This window comes from Lynx rufus, unplaced genomic scaffold (assembly GCF_022079265.1).
Source record: "Lynx rufus isolate CCGP_SWC_20201006 ecotype Redwood Valley unplaced genomic scaffold, mLynRuf1.p SCAF_16, whole genome shotgun sequence".
Classification (NCBI taxonomy): domain Eukaryota; kingdom Metazoa; phylum Chordata; class Mammalia; order Carnivora; family Felidae; genus Lynx; species Lynx rufus.
The window spans coordinates 50354500-50372936 of NW_025814830.1; the positions used below are offsets into that span (position 1 = coordinate 50354500).

Below are 18437 nucleotides of genomic sequence, written 5' to 3' on the forward strand. Positions count from 1 at the left end.
TGGCCAAGATCCCTGGAAAAACTCCTTCTTCCTCTCCCACAGCCCCTGGGATGTCGCCGGGGCCAGGCCTTGGAGGCCTGGTGCCCCTCCCCTCCCCCCCAGCGTGCATCTCATAAGAGCCACGTGGTGATGATCGAAGCAACAAGATCACGCGCATGGAAGGATTTTACATAATTCCACAGTGACAAAAATTGTCGCCAGCCACATATGGCGGCTACGGTTGTGCAAGATCAAGCTCTATGGGGGTCATCTTTGGTGAGGAGGCAGCCCTGTGCAAGTAACCTTCCACGCATACCAGGGAAGGGATGAATGCTCCTACCAACCCCCCATGAAAGATAATCCCTCCCCCACCCCCATTCTACAGTCCTCTAGTGTCAAGTTGTTGCTGCCCAGTAGCTACCAGCCCGAATCATTGAAGCCTCAAGCCGGGAGCCCAGACACAACCTAGAAGTATCAGGTGTTTCAACCCCCTGGGAGCCCAGAAACTTCCCTGTTCAGAAACCACAGGTTTGTGAGTTTCATGCACACAAGCAAATGCTGACGAAGTTTCAACCTTTTTATTCAAAGCAGCTTCTCACAATGTATAAATACTGCATATTAGCACACATGAAAAATACAACTTCTAAGGCACCCAGAAATGTGTTCATACACGTTACAGGACCATTCACAAAGAGAGTGTACAATTTGCTCTAGACAGTCAGCATTTGATAAGTCAGAAGATTATTATCCCTCAGGACTGCACCCAGTCTCGGGAAATATTTACAACGCAGTGAGAAAGGGTCAGCTGTACCTGCTTTATAATTCTATGAAGTACTCATACTTACAAATATTCAGAACTAGTTAAAGACTCTCCCATGATAACCTGGCAAAATAAAACAAGTAGCCTAATTTGCAAAGGTCTCCTTGGATTTCGGTGTGTGTGCTACACCCATGATCAAATCCAAACACTCTTAGGGTGGGCTGGATAAGTTTTTGGTAGCCTGCTTCATTATCAGAAGTTTGGTAATAAGCCTTACCACTAGAATGTCCCTTCGTCAGTGTCGATCATTTCTCAACCAGTTAATGGATCGGTGATTTCATCATGAACGAGAAATGGGGCATCCCTTGGTGTGAGAATTGAGGGAAATTCTTCTCATGCCAAACAGGACATTGGAATGGGTCAATGAAAAACAAAAGGAGGTGGAAATTTGGCAACTGTGGGATGTTGCACAGTGTAGACACATTTTTTAAAACTCACACTGGAGGTTCCCATTCAGATGGAACAGTCTACACTGTCAGGTCATCTGGAAGAATGCCAGACCTCCACCTTCCATGATATGGATAAAGGCTGGGACTGCACAGCAGAAACACCCACCTGAGATAGCAAGTTTCAATCTGAGAAACTCATCTTCCAGAGCCTTCTCAAGGTGATAAATCCCTCTGCACGGCCAGCCAGGCTGGCGGAAGCGAGCAGCTTCTCTGTGCCATAAAGCACGCACACCTCTGTCTGGATGTGCCCACAGTCTATGAAACTCGGGTTTTGTTGGAATAATGGAATTCTTTGGTCCTTGGTTTTATGAAAGGCAATATTTTCACAATCCTGTCAATGTGGACATCAGCAAAATGACTTCCAGCTGGGACTCATGGCACAGGGACAAATTTAATACCAGATGGAACGTTCTACACCCTCCAAACTTCCCGGAGCCCCCTGAACGAGCTCCAGCGTCAGGCCAGGTGCTGGGCCAATGAGGCATGGTGAACCCAGGGAGACACCAGAGCTGAGGCTTAAGATCAGACGTCAGTTCTTCTGACTGCCTCACACACTGCAAACACTGGAAGCAAATCTCCACCCTGATGGTAGACTGTGTGAACGCTTACTAGAGCTGAGCACAATAACTTGACTTCAGCCATACAACAGCTCTGGTCTCGAGTCACCTGTAAAGCCTTCGTGAGGAGAATCAGTTGGTAGCTACGGAAGTGCAGCCAACTGAAAGGAATCGTAAGTTTTTACAAAAATTTAAGTCCAAATTCCAGATGGACTTAGGTCTCGGACACAGTGGATGCACCACCGATGAGCTCCGCGACTTCTACTCCATTAAAACGGCCCCTGGTGAAAGGACTCAGCTGATGTGATGTTCTTCATCTAGTTTGCCTTTGCCCTGCTAAACTCAGGTTTAGTATGGCTTAACACGCACAGTTCATCGATAAGACACTCAGGGCACATGGGAATGCTGATTACGTAACTGAAATTGACTTCAGATTGTCTACACAGTAAGACTCACATGTAAACTTTGTTAACACCTCTCAAGGAGTGCTGACCTCAGCCAGGCTGGATGGTTCCAGGTCAACCACAAGGGACCCAGGGTCAACCGCCAAGGTCAAGAGCAGGAAATGCCATTTGTTCAGAACAAATGATAGACCAGCAAGCCCTCCCTGTGACCACGTCTAAACCACGTGAATAGTACGAAGGTGGCTCCGGAAAACCTGTCCTCGGTCCATTCGTATGGTGAAAGATAAATCACCAAGGTGCCTATCTGGCCCCTGCTGCCATCAGCTCAACCAAACTCTTCGGATTAGCCATGACTTACAGACTGCACTGAGTCCATCAACATGGCTTACGTTGCTTGGAAGAAACAACCCGTATTACCCTTATTTTTATTTTTATTTTTTTTGCAACAAGCTTAAGGCTCTGTTCACAGACTCCATCAACTGCCACACAGTGAGACTTTATGGGGAGGTCCTAAACTACATATGTAGTTGCAAAGGTTGGCAAATTTACTGATCCTAATGGTAAGGCTTATCCACAAATTCAATACATTTTCAAATGATGCTTCAAACTCAACTACTTTGAGAAAAAGAAGATTAAACCTGCTCTCTGACAACACGAGAGCAGTAGATTCTAATGAGAAAACGAAATGAAACCATTGGCAACAAACCAGTATGCTATTTTTTGAAAGAACAAGTGATATTAATGGAAAAGATTGCCTAAAACGCATATCCTAACTTATCACAGAAATATAAAAGTTTATATTCTGAAAATAGATACTGTATTAAAGTCTGTAAGCATTTCAACCAAAATTTGCAGAAATAACTGAGCAACACTTATCTACAACAAAAATATACATGCAAGACAACCCCCAAATGGTTTCCCTTAAATATCTACAAAGGCAAAGTGTAGATTTTTAAAGATTATACAAAACCATTTACAGAGAATAAAATAAAATACTTAAGAAATCTCATTTAGAGTCTTAAATACTGTGTATATTAGTGAGAGTGTCTAAACTAATATGTACAACAGATCTAAGTGTCTGAATCCAGAAACACAGAAGAGAAGCAATTCTGCATTTTAAATATTCACGTAGGAAGGTTTGAAGACGTTTCTCTTTGTTTCTCTTAAAAAATTGTTTTCCACAGAAACGAGATTGGAAAATTGCATGAATGTGACTCAATTTCAAATTAAAAAAAGTTTACAAAATTTTCTAAACCAACAATTAATGGGAAACGCCATTCAGCATTCAGTCAAGGCTATTTTTAAACGTGGATATTTGGAGCTACAGTTGTACTGATCAGGGTCCATTCTGATTACTACTTTCCCATCCTCATACCAAACTTCATATGGAAAAAAAACCTATTGTCATGCTTCAGAGAGAACACTTCCTAGTTTAGTCTACAGTGAACAAGAATAACATTTTAAATCAATTCTCTGCTGCCTTCTCAAAGCTACCCAATCTCATTCTTAAGAGGGTAGTTCTTGACAGTTTTTGCCCACAGACATTATTTGAATGCGGGAAGGGGAATGTTGGGCACAAGGGCACTAGAGTGTGGTTTCTGAATGGTGGGGAGCTCTGACCAACTTGGCAAAGTTCCGCACAAAGTCCTCTTGGAACCGGAACTAAGTCTGGCAGTTCCACCACAAGACGCTGGGTGTTGACCACCAGGGGTTGGAGCAGAGAAGGGAGGGGAGTTCTAACGCATGGCTGACAGGATGGCAAGGAGTGGGTTGCCTAGAAGGTTCCTTGACTGAAGAAGTACTCTCGACTAACTTCCCACCCGTATCTGTTCTTCCAACCCCAAAGGTCATTCTGGGTTAGGTCTGCCAAGAGCAGGCACAATTCCTCAGAGACCTGCCCTGGCTCTGGAAAGGGACAGACAGGGTGGTGTGGAGGCAAAACAGGGTTCAGAGAGGGGAGAAAGGGTGCTATGGGTGGAGAGAGGGCTCTGTGACCGAAGATAAGAAGTGAGAGCCTGAGCACTCCCCCCCCCCCCCGCCCCCGCTCCATCTCGAGAAAGCTGTTAGGATAAACCCTGACACATCCACAGCTCTGGCATTTTCCATCCCAGGTCAAATTGCTAAAAGTTACCTCGATTTCATCTTCACAGTATCAAAACAACCATCCAGAAAGTGGAGAATTCAGCCGTGCGGTCTACCCCACAGCAAACAGATTTAGCCTACTTCTGCCCAATTGGTAGAACATCCTCCTCGAATAGACTGTATAGAAACAACCAAAACACAGACCGTCTTTTAAGACACCTCCTGTGGTACCCAGAACCGACAAACTGACGGCCAGGAACTGTACCTGAGTAACGGTTTCATATTCTTACCTTATCATCAGAGATCCTTCAAATGTTCAGAAGTTTGGATCTGTGATATGTCCAAAGCTACAGGATTTCATGTTCTTTCAGCAGAGAAGAGAGGTGGACATTGATCCAAAGGAACTTCCAAACATCCTCTGCCAACCCTAACAACTGCTCTATAGACAGAAACCCATCTGCCCCCAGAAAGTACACAGAAAGCACGGGGCTCTTTCTTCAGAGGATTTAGCAGTGGTGAAGAGATTATCTGCACAACACACGGGAACGATGTCTGTCCAGGGGCTTGGGGAAAGCATACATTTGGTTTCCCAGAGGAAGAGACAGACCCAAGTGGAGATGGGACAGCAGGCATCTGGGCAAAAGCGGCTGTTTCCCTAGAGTAATCCCTTATGGCCTAGGTCTGTGGTTCCTGCAGGATCCCACGGGGACCAAGCAGAGACAGGAGAAGAAGGGAGGGGAAGGCAAGAAGCTTCCTCTTCCCTGACCCTCCTGAGGTCATGGGCAACTCAAAAGGAGAGAGGCTGTCCATAGAGGGAACCACGACCATTGTAAGGATCGCGTCCAGATGAATTCCACACGCACCGTCTACGAGACCACATCTCTAGCCATAGTGTAGAAGCTCAACCTGTTCTTAAAACACAAAGCTCGGGGCCGTGAATCCCCTCCCATTGTATCTGCTCACCTTTAAAAGAGAAAGGGCCAGAAGGAGACAGGAAACCATCTGTTTCACCCCCCGATCAGCTGATCAGAGCCGATCAGCTCTTCCTGACGTCACAAATTAGGGACTGGGTCTGTCTCAGTACCATTCAGGCCGGAGGCCCCTTTATCTCCTTCAAGGCAGCAGAGTGAAGAAAAAAACTCTCCCATAATTTCTCCCAACAACAAGTATGCAGTTATTACAGCTGAGAACCATTTTACATGACGAGGATCTGCAAAGCTATTCCTTCTACCCACAGGGATCCTTTCACTTACATCTCTCTGAATTTTAATTCTGCGTGGTTCATTGCTAGAATGCACCAGACGGCATGAACCTCATATGGGATTTGGTCCAGGGCAGTATGAAAATAATATCTGTGTCGACAACAGATATCATAATACATAAACAAAAATAAATAAATTAAATAAGGTTGATTAAAGAAAAACAATTTTTCCTAGTAGTTCATGTTTTTGTAAAACTAGCTTTACATATAATACACATAAATTATCAGAATTTCCACTTACATTGTTTTAAAAATATATATTTAACAAAACATTCCTAAACGTACAACGTCTGGGTTTGCAAATCGCTCAACTGGGTTTTAAGACCAAGCCCTAAAAGTCACACAGATTTGCATCAGAGAGAACAGTGAGGCTGGCTCTACACAACCGTTTTCGCTCATCGGTCTGGAAATTCCCTAAGATGGACCGTCCCCTGTCACCGGATCTGCACTTAACCGGAGAGAGCCATACAGCCAAGTCTCCAAAGCAGAGGCACTGTGTAGACGCAGCCTGAGTCAGAAGGAAGGGGGAGACCGGTCTTCCCCTTCCTGGACCAGGGTGGTGCATTTCGGCGAGTGGGGACCGACTGGCAGAGGCCTGGGAAGATATAGCCCTCGATAGCTCTCTAGCCAGTGGAAGGGCGGGTGGGGGGAGGCCCGGGGGAGGCCAAGTATGCTGAGTTTCCCATCTGTTATACAAAATCAGACCAATGCAGAACAACCAAAGGACAGGAGGAAATGGACACGAGAGAGACACCTTGACGGACCCCTCAGCCAGCACACTCTGTGCTCCGATCTCCGAGGCACGGCGCAAAGCTGGAAGTCAGGTGCCCTCGAGCGTGGGGGCGAGTGGCCGGGGGCTCCTCAGACTTCGTAAATTTTGTCCTGCAGGTAGCTGAACAGGGAATCCAGGCCCTTGGAAGAACTCCAGAGCTGCTTGAGCATGAGGCATTCTTTCTCGTTCACGTCTTCGAGCACAGATTTCAGGAAGCTCCGAACGAGGCATTTCGACTCCTCCAACACCTGAAGGGAAACGCATGAGCCTCGTTAGCCGGCCCCGGGAACTCTGCTCCAGGAGAACGTACTTGGCCTAGGAAGCACCAGCTAACCTTCCGATGCCCAAAGCCAGAAGAGACTGCCTCCTGTAGTCCGGAACTTCCCAGGCCTGTGACCCCAGCGATGCCACGGATGGATTCCAGGCATGCCAAGATGTTGAGCCCTCGGCCCCTGGGATGGCCGGGGTGGGGGTGGGGGCGGGGGCCCATGTTACCCCCGACCGCAAGAGCTTTATCCTTTCCCCGAGGGTCTGACACAAACTCAGTATCATTCTGTACAGGCAGCATGAAAAAGATTGGGAGACACCCGACTTCACCTCCCCGTGCTTCTCTGTCACCTGTGAAACAGCAACAATGACACCTGGCTTAAGGATGGCTGGAACCACAGAGTAAGATAACGAACGGACACGGACGGCTGTCAAAGTATCCATCGGCCCAATATCAGTGGCGATCGTGGCAACAATCAATAACAATTTGCAGTAATTACAGCGAAGGGTGAGAACAGCGATGACAGATAGCAATAATGCCACAGTACTACAGTAGCAACAATAATGGTAATTAATGTTAGTAATGTGGTGGTGAGAAGGGGAATGGTGGTGACGATGCCGTGGTGTTAGGACAGTGATGTCCGAGGACAGCAACGAGAGCAGTGACGTTGGTACGAGTGGCAATAATGGTAATGATCCTCATCAGAGTGATGAGTGACAACGACCCGACAACGACAACGACCAGATCAGAGTAATAACAGCAAGGCCCCCACAATCACTACTGACCAACAGGCTGCATGAGAAGTACTCTCCCTGCTTTCTCTCATTTCTTCCTCAGGATAACTCCATAAACAGGTAGTATTTTGGTCACCACATGACGGATAAAGGACGTCCAGGTGCCCGGGGCTCCGTGACGGACGTGGCCTGCAGTCACCTGGCTGCCTCGGACGGACCGCTGCCTCGCTTGGGCACAGCCGCCGTGGGACCGTCAGGCCCCAGGCATCCTTGCACCGGCCGCGACCATCCTGTGCTGATGTCAAGGTTTCGCTTCACGCTCTCCCAACGTGCTTTCAGATAGGAAAAGCAAGACAGGAGCTCCTTTGCTCAAGCCGGCCGGCAGGGAGCTGGGGTCTTCCTCCTCGGCCCGGGCTGGAGGCCACCTCCTGCCTCACAGGCATTCCCCTGCAGAACACCATCTCCCAGGCCGTAGGGCAGATTCCTTTCTCGGGCAGCTCACCCCAAAGCTCCTGATTTCAGGACTGTTGACAGGAGACATTTCCTTGCAGTATTTCTTCAACAGCTTGTTCCCCTGAGTACGTCCACTGCCCAAAGGCCAGACTCCTTGCGGAGGTTGGGGCGGGGCTGGGGGGAACCTTGAGGCCTTTGTCCTACCTTCCTTTTCAGCTTCAATGTCCCTCCAACACCCCGTGTACCTGCATAGACTGCTATGAGCCGCTGCCTAAACCCCGCAGGAGTTTTCGGACTCCTGTGACCTCACTCACACCACTTCCTCTGCTGAGAATTTCTACACGCGTCTCCGGGTAGCTGATCCTAGAGGTCATCGGTTTTTTTCTGCCCGGGAATTCCCGAGACATGGGATTGTCTGTGCTCAAGTCAGGAAGGGTCCCCGGCCAAGTGGGATGAGCTGGTCACTGCAGTTATCAGGAAAATTAAAAGAGAATCCACAGAAAGAGGTCAGCAGAAGGTGTGGCCCATAGTAAGTGTTCACCAACGATGTGGGCCCAGGGCCACTCCGTCATCCTCACTGGCTTCCAGGGAGCAGAGCTTACACACAGTAGGTGCCCGATCGAGGCCGATGAGGCATATCATGAAGCAGCATGGCAGCTGGGGGCGAGGGGCGACAGGGAGACGGAGACAAGGAAGGGGTGCTCACGGGTCTGACCCCGTAACTCCAGCCCAGCAGCCCCCTGACTCTGGAGGACACAAGGAGGCTCTCCCTCACGTGGGCCCTTTTCTCCCAAATCACTTTCTCATTTCCTAGACCAGCCCTGTGGCTCCAGGAACAGCCTCCGCTCCACCTTTCAACAGGATATTTCCGTACTGTGCTCAGAGTGACTTTTATGAGATAAAATCGACACTTAATTAAAATCGGGCGCCTCTGCAGAGCTGTTATTTATTTATCCATTTCTCGGTGTGTCTTCAGAGTCCAGTGGTGATGTTTAAATGTGCCAAGCGCTCAGTGGGCAGAAGTGAAATACGAGGGCGGATATGCCGGTTTCTCTCATCTCCCGGATGGCTTAAAACCCTTGGTCCTTATTTGCCTTTGTTTCTCATATTCTTTAAAAACTACAGATGTTTTGTGCTTTCGTCCATGTCTAGGACTTTCTTTTAAGGCAACGTACTCTACCCCAGAGCATAAATCTCTGCTGTGTGGTTTTCCAACTGGAGATGATGGGGAATATATCTAAGGATGCGCACTTTCTCTCTCCGGGTTTAAGCTCTTGGCACCGAGAAGAGGCATCTGCGGCATTGTGACACATACACCCTGCGTGACCTCTGGCAAGTCAGTCAGTCCCTTCCAGACTCATCACCCGCATCTGTAAAATGGGTCTGTTGCAAGGACAAGCACACAAAGACACAGGAACTCACCACTGCGCTGCAGGATGCCATCTCCTTGACCCGCAACATGACCTCCTGGCTGAACGTGGTTGGCCAGAAGACCTGGGACACGAGTCCCCTGCTGCACGCCTCCTGGGCAGTGAGCTTCCGTCCACAGAAGAGCATCTCATTGGCCTGAAAAAAGCAAAGGCAAAGGGAAGGCTGAGAGCCCAGAGTGCCTCCCACATCTGCTAGCGAGGCCTGGGCTTGACACGCACAACTGTCCCGGCTCCCGAAGGCAGGGTCATCATCAGCTGGGAGGGTCAGGTAAGCTTTGGGAACTGCTTGAAGACATCTGTGTCTGTGCACCTGCTTCTGATCAGGGGGTCCACAGCTTTCTTTAAATTCCCAAAAGAAGCCGCGTACCTACTGTGGGTCCGTCTGCCCGACACCCCTCCCCACGTCTGGAGGCGGACCCACAGCAGTGGGCGTGAACCTCGGGCTGCGTCCATTTCGGTGCCGAACACATATCCACCCTATGCGATTAAGCCCTAAGCTGGAGGTGAGGGGGAAGAACCTTTCTCCCTGCCTGGTCGATGCTCAAGTCAAAGAGCCCAGGGCCACCCCCTGCCGTGTCCCCACTCTTTGGAGAAGTGGGTCCACCAAGAAAGGAAGGATGGAGAACAAGAGTCTCGACTGGGCTGGGATTCCTGGACCCCAGCGATAGGCTCCGCCTCTGGATACGCAAGTTATGACAACCACTGCGTTCTTTTTCCTTCCCCTTTAAACCAGTTAAAGTGCTTCCATCACTGGCAGCCAAAAAGGTCCTAAATAATACCCTAATACCAAAGCAGAGAGGTGCGTCTCTCCCAGTGGCCCAGGGCTGTGCCCACTTGTGAAGAGCCAAAAGCACCCTCCCCGCCCCACCTCCCCCTGCCCACTCGCCTTCTGTGGTTTCCTTTTGAACCCCACTCCTCAAAGAATTTCCTCCTGCTTCGTAGTCACAGCTGCCGTACCTGTTCTGGGAGGAAACTAATGGAGGGGGTCCCAGGCACCGACAGCACAGTGCACCCACCACTGCGACTTCCCAAGTGACTCTCCCGCTGATAACTAGGATGGAAGGGCTACCGCCAGGTGATGGGGTCCCTATCTCCTTCAGGATAAATCCCCGCCGCCTGCACGCAGCACACAATCCCTTCCGTGACCGGCCATCCATCTGCCTGCCCCCTGCATGCTTAGCCGCTCTCGGATCGATGCTCACATGCCAGGTTCTCTCAGCTGCTGGATCTACATGTGTGTTTTTCCCTTTGTTGCGGTTGTCACTGATGGGTCATGATGACCCAGAGGACCATCTTTCTATGCCGGGGTAGAGAAATTTATCAGGCCGGTAACGAGCCTACAGCATGCATCTGGTTAGAGGTCTGAAGACAAATATATGTCATTATACTTATTTAGAAACACCTCTGTCTCAGGAAGGGGAAACGAAAGCGAGGAACTCAATAGAAGGAGCCAAACAGGACACGGTCGGCAAGAACACGTCTCAGTCAGCAACATTCTTGGAGTTTCAGAAATGGTTGAAATAAAAGAGAGACAGAAAGAGATAAGGCTGTACAGTGTTCACATTTTTGCAACCACAGAGGACGGGGAGGAACAGGAGTGGCACTGAGTTCGGGCAGAGCACAGTGGCCGAGATCAAAAGGGAAAGTGTTTGCTTCCTGGGCTCCCCGCCTGCCTCATTTTTCTGCCGCTGCTGAGACCGTGAGCAGCCTCGAGCAGGCCCCAAGGTCCTGAATCCGAATGGCCTTACCGACCCCCTGCTGGCCCTGCCCTGTGGACGGGGTGGTGCCGTGGGCATGGGCTGTTGGGGGTCTCCACTGATCTCGTACTTGCTCCTCCTCTCTCGTGCCACCATCAGAGAGCGACGAGCCCACACGGAAGGCGTACAACGGGGGTGCCCATTCTTGCAGACTCACTCGGGGGGGGTGCCCCCTCTGGGGGCCTTCCCTAACCACCTCTGAACCTCACCACAGTATAGCAGTGTGGACGCTTACGAGTCTCTTCCCTTCCCAGGTAGGAAAGCCAAGGTTAACGGGACCGGGGCAGAGGGAAGCATGGGCCGCAGATCAGACACCCCTGCTCCGCCTCTGGCTTTGCCCTGTGACCCTATGCAAATCTCTTTGCGTCTCTGAATCTGTTTATTCATCTCTGAAGTGGGTACCAATTACCACCTGTGAGGATCCAACGAGACAACAGGAGAGCAGGGAAACACCACGCCAGCCACGCATCAGCGCCCACAGACAGGATTATCAGGGACGGAGCCCCCTGGGTTACTCATCTTTGCACTTCTAAGCAGGGAGGGCAAAAAGGCCTGCTGCCTTCTGGGAGCTCGTTGAGGTTTGTGGGCTCAAAGAAGGAGCAGCACCTGCTAGGCTATCACCCCACTGCCTCAGTTTCTCTGCAGAACGGAGGGCAACAGGACCTACCTTTGCAGGTGTTGAGAAAGAGTGAGTGAGACCATCATGTGGAAAGTGACCAGTAAACTAGCCCGCATATGATGGTGAGCACAAGCTTGGAGAATCCTGCTGGGACAACCCACTCAGTCCCCTGCCATCAAAGTGCCCATGTGTTTCTGGTGTGTGATGGCAACACAGTGGACACGTTGTGCAGAGTGCAGGCATCAAAGGGACGGCAGGGAGTGCCAAAATGATCGGGCTCCCCTGTGCAGGAGTTCAGTACCAAGAGCACTTTCACTAGGGGCCCCACTAACTCCCGGAGGCAGCTGGGCCTGAGGGTTTCACCCAAGGACCTCAGCCTGAGGGGAGGCGGGGGGGGGGGGGGGGAGGGGAGACCGAGAATATCTGGAATCCTAAGGATGGAAGAGGCACGAACCTTGGTCTGCTCAGCAGGTGGTGGCCACACTGAGCCCACAAGGCCTCGGAAGTCACACGGGAGTTAACCTTTCCGAATTGTGGGATGTGAACATCAAGGCCAGAGACCAAACAGGAGAAGGAACCAGAAGGCCTGGGTCATTCAAACCTTTTGCTCCTTGCCAAAGGGCTCCCACTCAAACCAGAAGACCCCCCCCCCCAAGGCTTTGTGAGAGACAAACAAATAGATTACCGGAGGGTCAAGAAGAAGCCGGGAACGGAGAGAATGGAGGAAAGAGTTTCCAGGAGCATCTGTCACAGGCAGAGCAAGCAGACAATGTCAGGGGTGACCACAGGCCCACCACGCTCAACTAACAGGAGGTCACAGGTGTCCCATGCAATGGAATGTGGCCAGTTTTTTCTCCAGTATCAGACAAGAAAGAGCACCTACACCTGCATATGTGGGTGCTAGGACCTTCCAGAACTGGTCTGGAGGTCCTTCTTGGAAGGACAAGCCATTAGGAGGAGACTCAAGTTGATTTTGGACAATAGGGTCTTGGTCAAACAAACACCACACACACACACACCCCTGCCCCCATTTCAGACTCACTCCTCGGAGGCGGGTCCTCCTTTGGGACACACTGGTTAAGAGCACAGACTCTGAAGCCAGACAGTTTGTGGCTCAGATGCCACGACTGCCCCTCCCACTGTGTGACCCTGCACAATTCACCCTCCCCGAGCCTCAGCCTCCAATCTGTCAAGTGGGGATGACAACAGCCCTACCTTACAGGGTTGTGGGAGGATGGACTGAGTTAGCAGCCATCAAGCACTGGCCAGGGTAAGTGCTTTCCAAGTGTTAGCTGTTATTATTACCGGCCCCTGACCACACCTGCTTCTGGCTATTGGCGCAGAATCTGTCCGCAGCCTGCAGTGAACGCCACCACTCACTCAGACACCCCTCTGCCTGTTGACACGGGACTCAGTAGGTTCCTTAACGTCTCCAGTTCAGCTTGCCATCTGTGTGATGGAAACCGCAACACAGGTTCTCCAGGTGGAACTTGCCGTGTGATCACCCAAAATCCCTTCCTGCCTCTGGGACACGCAGCAAGACTACATTTCCCAGCCTCCCTTGCAGGTAGGTGTGGCCACACCACGGAACCCTGGCCCCTGAAAAGTGAGTGGGGACGAAGATGCCCTTTGCAGCCAGGCCCCTGAAAATGCCCAGCCTCTCTCTTCACATCCACTGGCCAAAGCGGAGGTACATCTACCAGATGGAAGACGCCTGGGCCCCCAGTCAGTGTGGACGGCTGGACTGTAGCAAGAGGGAGAAAGAAGTTTTTGTTGTTTGGACCCTAGGATTGTGGGATCGTTTGTTACAGCACACAGTCCATTCTGATACGGGATCTTATCAGGCTGTTGAGAGGAATAAATGAAAAAAATGGATGCAAAGTGCTTGAACTTAGTTCAGTTCGCTCAGACGACTTCGTGCTTTAACTAGTTAAGTGCTTATTATGTGAACTAACTGAATCGAGTTAACTCGGTTACGTAAACAAAGTGTGCGTTTGGTAAGCAAACATCGCCATCATCTTCTCGGCCTTGGCCACACCCGCCAGTGCCGTCTGGCACCAGCATGGGAAGGCTCCAATATCAGCCTGCCCTCCTCCCAGCTGCTCTGGGGAGGCAGGGGAAGCAGAGACAGTCAGCAGATTCCGCCACGAGGGGCACCCCAGAGGTCCTTATTCATATGAAGGGCCATATCCTAAACCCGGGACACAGAAGGGGTCTTGTCGGGATCCCAGAGAGGGATCTTGCCCAAGGACCGAGGAGGCTTACCAGTGCGACGCCCAGGATCTGAGGGAAGGTGTATGAGGAGCAGCCGGCAGGCGTGAGGCGGATGGTGGCATACGGGGTCTGAAACCAGGCCTTCTCGCTGGCCCACACGATGTCGCAGAGGGGCAGGATGGAGGCACCGAGGCCCAGGGCAGGCCCGTTGATGGCGACCACGATAGGCTTCTTAAACTGGATAAAGGCCTTCACAAAGTCCCTGGGAGAAAAGAGAAGACCCTCTTTAGCAGGTGGCCAGGCTTGCCGAGACCTATTTGACACCCTTGAACCTACCGAGGCTGCGACAAGCTTCCCCAGTGCTGCCTGGCACCCTCCGGTCATCAGAGGGAAGAGGGTGCCAGGCAAGCGACTCATCCTCCTGGACACTGAGCCACTGAGCTGCAGTCACAGGCCGGGCACACTTGGTGGTTGGTGGCAGGTTTTCAGAAAGAAATTCATGGGCGTGACCGCCTTTCCCAGTTTGCCCAGATGGTCCTAGGTCATGCCCATTGTCCCAGTACTGCACTCACTCCCTGGATATTGACAAACTGTAAATATCCTAAGGAAGCCAACCTGAACGTCAAGGTTCAGAACCAGAAAGACAACACAAAGGAGGCATATGTGAACACAAGGAGAGAAGGAAAGTTCTGACGGCACTGGCCGAGGGTGGAAAGGCTGATGTTGGGAAGTATGAATCCTCAATATTGGAGGTATTCCAACTTTGGCTGGATCATCACTTTGGGTGTAGAAAGAAAGAAACTCAAGCGTCAGATGGTGGTCACAGGTGAGGACTGATGATATTTAACATTTCTTTCAGTCCTACGATTGTCTGACTCTGAATGACCCAAAGGGATGCCAGACTCATCAAGGGCTGATGAGGATCCACATGTTAGGGTGGCTTCGACCAAAAGTGGGGAAGGACTCTGGGCATGGAGGCATGAGGCATCTGGGATCATGGCTCTGGGATCAGGAGACATTTTATCACCCTGCCCTTCTGCAGTGAGCAAAGTTCCTGCGTGCATCTGTACCTATTAAGCAGAGACACCTCTACTTCCTCTGCCCTAGAATGCCTTTCGCCCTTCCCCTAGCTGCTATATAAGATCTATAAAATGTTAATATTCATCTGGACATGGAGGAAAGATCCAAGATGTCTAGTAAAGCCTGCATCCTTCATTATTCCCAGGTAGAAGACGAGAAACTACCGAGACCTCAAAAGAATAAAATCCACACCCCTGACCATGACCTTGGTCTGCTTCTGCTTACCGCTCCAGGCACATCTCGTCTCCCTCGTGCCTGCTCATGATGCGTGAGCTGCACGGGCCTTCTGAGAGTTCTTGGGAAACACCAGTCTCACAATTTGCAATTATCCTCATCACTTGCTTGCTTACTTGTTTTTGGATTCTCCTCCCTCTCCAGCTCCTTACGGAAACCTACAGGTCTGCCTTGTGCACGGCTTGGTGCCCATACGTACCGGAGTCCACACTCAGCAAATGATTGCCGAACGAACAGAGGAGCAATCTCCGATTGAGACTGAAGATGGAAGACGTGCGGCAGGGACACACTAGCTGCTCACCAGACCCGATTTCCCTTCCCTCCTCTTCCCGAGTCTGCTGCTGGAGCACATTTCCCCCTCCCTGGCAGGTGGTTGTGGCCAAGGAATGAAATGCTGGCCAACGGAATGTGAATGGAAGCCATACACACACTTCCAGCCCGTGCACGGAAACCTCCCGCCATGCGGTCTGCAAGCCCTCTCACCTTGACAGGCAATGGCAGTCTCGGAAGGCACGTGCTGAGCCACAAGATGGAAGGGGTCTGTGCTCTTGAGTCACACTTGGAGGACAGCCATGGGCTGATAAGTAACATCTGTTTCAGGTTCCCATATATAAGAAGTAGATTTCTATCACAACTGAGCCATTACACACATTTGGGGTTCATTCGTTACAGCAGCTAATACTTCACTAATACAAACGGCTGGCTGATTTATCCTTTCTCAAGGATTAGCATTTCCCCCCAGTCCTCACCAAGAGATGTGGGCACCACAGTGATAGGTTGGGGTTGGATTCAACTGTGAGAAGACTGTCTCACGACCTATACGTTGCCACGTAAGTCTCACCCTTAATCCAGGCTGGAGGCGTCCCATCTCCTGACTCCCGAGCAGCGATGTGTGAGTCGAGGGGGGAGTTCTCTCAGCCACTGCCGGCCCCACTGCAGCTCACCCCCAAAAGGATGCTGCTGCATTCTGGCACCGTGGCCCTCGGATTCCTGGTTTTCTGGTGGCCCCCTTCCCAGCCTGACTTCCTAACTTCAAGGCTTTAGTCTCTGGCCTTAACATGTGATTTCTACCAAATGTAATTTGGAGGCTGCACGGTACGTGGGACTTCTTGGCAGGGTCCTTGGAACCACACGGTCCTCGGAACCACAGGGCCGGAGTGATTTGGGGCCAACGTTCCACATCTAAACCCCCTCATACACAGTTTCAGGACCTTGCATCTTGGAGCCGGGAAGGAGTTCAGGAAGTCGTGGGGCCAAATCTTCCATTCAGTGCAGGATTCCCTTCCAGGCATCCTGAGGACGCACTAGACCCCAGCTGCTGTGGAACACGTTGAGTAAAGAAGTTCTTCCCTATCAAGACGCCTCCCCACTCTGGACCCCAATATGCACAGGGCAGCCCTTCGGGAATTCACCTCCGCCCTCACGACCGTACGGAAAGCACACCGCGCTGGAGCCCAGAACCCTTCCCTCTGCGGTCTCCAACCTGAGCCCTGTGCAGAGGCATTAAGTACCCCGAGGATGGCTAAGGGGACCGAGTGTGCCCAGCTCTGCCCCTGCACCCCCACCCCATCCTGTTCCTGTCCAAGCCACGCGGTGGGCTCCCGTCCTAGATACGAAAATGCAAATGCACAGACCACTCTCCCCATCCTCTTCCTCTCACTCAGAGGAGATCTCTATCACAAGGGCCCAGTGGACACAGAAGCCAGACAGCAAACAGGATATTGCGTTACAGACACTGCCGCTCAGATATCTGATCCTGACTCTGGCAGTGGGACTGTGGGGGTGGGGGTGGGGGGGGATGACATGCCATCTTCTTTGGCTTCAAGTCCATCTGTTGGGATTGGGGTTATGCTGACCCCGGCCCCTGCCACTTCCTCCACTGAGCCTGAGCCCTGTGGCCTCTGCCTGTCTGGGTGCTGGGCTGCTGTGATGTGGCAGAAACAGCAGGAACTTTGGGGTCAGGTCTCTACTCTGCCCCTAACTAGTCATGAGATGTTGGGCAAGTCACTCACTCTCTGGAACCCCATTTTACTCCTTGTCAAATGACAAAGCGAACGGTTTGTCCCCAGAGGGACAAACGTGTCCTGCCTGGCACGCAGGAGCCCTCGGTCACTGCTGCTATTATTACAGTCAGTGCACCTGCCGGGGAGGGCGGGCGCTGCTCTCGCTCCACTCTCAGCGGTCGGAGATCCGCCCTCCAGGCCCAAAGGAGACTCTGAAGCCATAGTCCGAATGCGGGGATGTCCACATTCCACCCAGAGCAACTGGCATTTTCTGCGTGACCCGGTTACCCAGTCCCTTTAACCAGAGCTGAGGGGTGCAGCCCTCCCACTGCCAATGTTCAGAGCCAAGTCAGCCGGTACAGGACCTACGCGCACCAGACACACATGGTGACGGTCATCCCGGGGCCCCCACAGGGGTGCTCTCGAAGCCCACTCCACAGTCAGACCAGGCTCAGCTAGAACTCATGGCCGGACGTTCACAGAACTAGCGATGGAGATAATTCTTTACAGCTGTTGGAAGTACCAACTGCGTGCCAGGCCAGTGCAAGTTTTTCACACGGGTTATCTGCTTACTCTTAATCCCAGCAACCTGCCAGCAGGCCATTGCATCACCTGCGAGGAGTTCAGGTGAGGGCACCCTCTCTTTCAGGATGGGGCGGACAGCCTCGTTTGGGTCCTGGACAGAGGCCTGCACCGAATGAATCATCTGAGCCCTTCTCACATCTGCTAGTTCATTCAACAAACATCTGCAGAGTGAACACGGTGTCCTGGGTCATGTGTGCGCGTGTTTTCTCTAGGACACGATGAGGATGGGGCGGGAGCAGCGCTGGGGGGCGCTGAGGACCCGCGGCATGCCGGATCCTGGAGGTCGGCCCAGCCAACAGCACGCATGCCCCCAGAAAACTGCAAGGGACTGTCAGTGGGTTGTAAGGTTCTGGGGCCAAGATCTGTTCCAGCCATGCTAGATTTTGAAAAAAGTTCTTTCTCAAGAGACTTCTCAGATTGCAAATACGTTAATATGCCTGGAAAATCTGCAGGCACAGGGACAGGACTCGCGGCATGGCCTAAACTTAACCACAGTGCCCCTCGCTCATGATGCTTCTCGGGAAATCCAGAACATTCTCTGGGAAACGCTTCCCTGCTCCACCGTGTCCCAGACTCTGGAGTGTGGCTGCCGGGGGGAGCACTCCAAAGTTGGTGGAGCTGGAGCCTTCCCTCAGGAATCCGGTGACAAAGAGCAGGACACAGTCGCTTTCCGACCCCATGGGCATTCTTCTCTACAGGGCCGTCTTCTCTGTACCCCATCCACGCCCTTGAAGCT

At 51.5% G+C, this 18437-nt stretch overlaps 1 protein-coding gene across 1 annotated transcript in view; it reads right to left on the reverse strand.

The window, feature by feature from the left end:
- Positions 1 to 545: 545 nt before the first annotated feature.
- The window catches only part of CDYL2 (chromodomain Y like 2), a 168493-nt gene continuing 150601 nt past the window's right edge, over positions 546 to 18437 (reverse strand). Inside the window, exons 5-7 of the mRNA XM_047078806.1 lie at positions 13851 to 14061; positions 9202 to 9345; positions 546 to 6572 (exon numbers count right to left, since the gene is read on the reverse strand). Of these exons, the coding sequence (XP_046934762.1) occupies positions 6414 to 6572; positions 9202 to 9345; positions 13851 to 14061 (514 nt within the window). The 3' untranslated portion in view covers positions 546 to 6413. The remainder of the gene's footprint in view (positions 6573 to 9201; positions 9346 to 13850; positions 14062 to 18437) is intronic.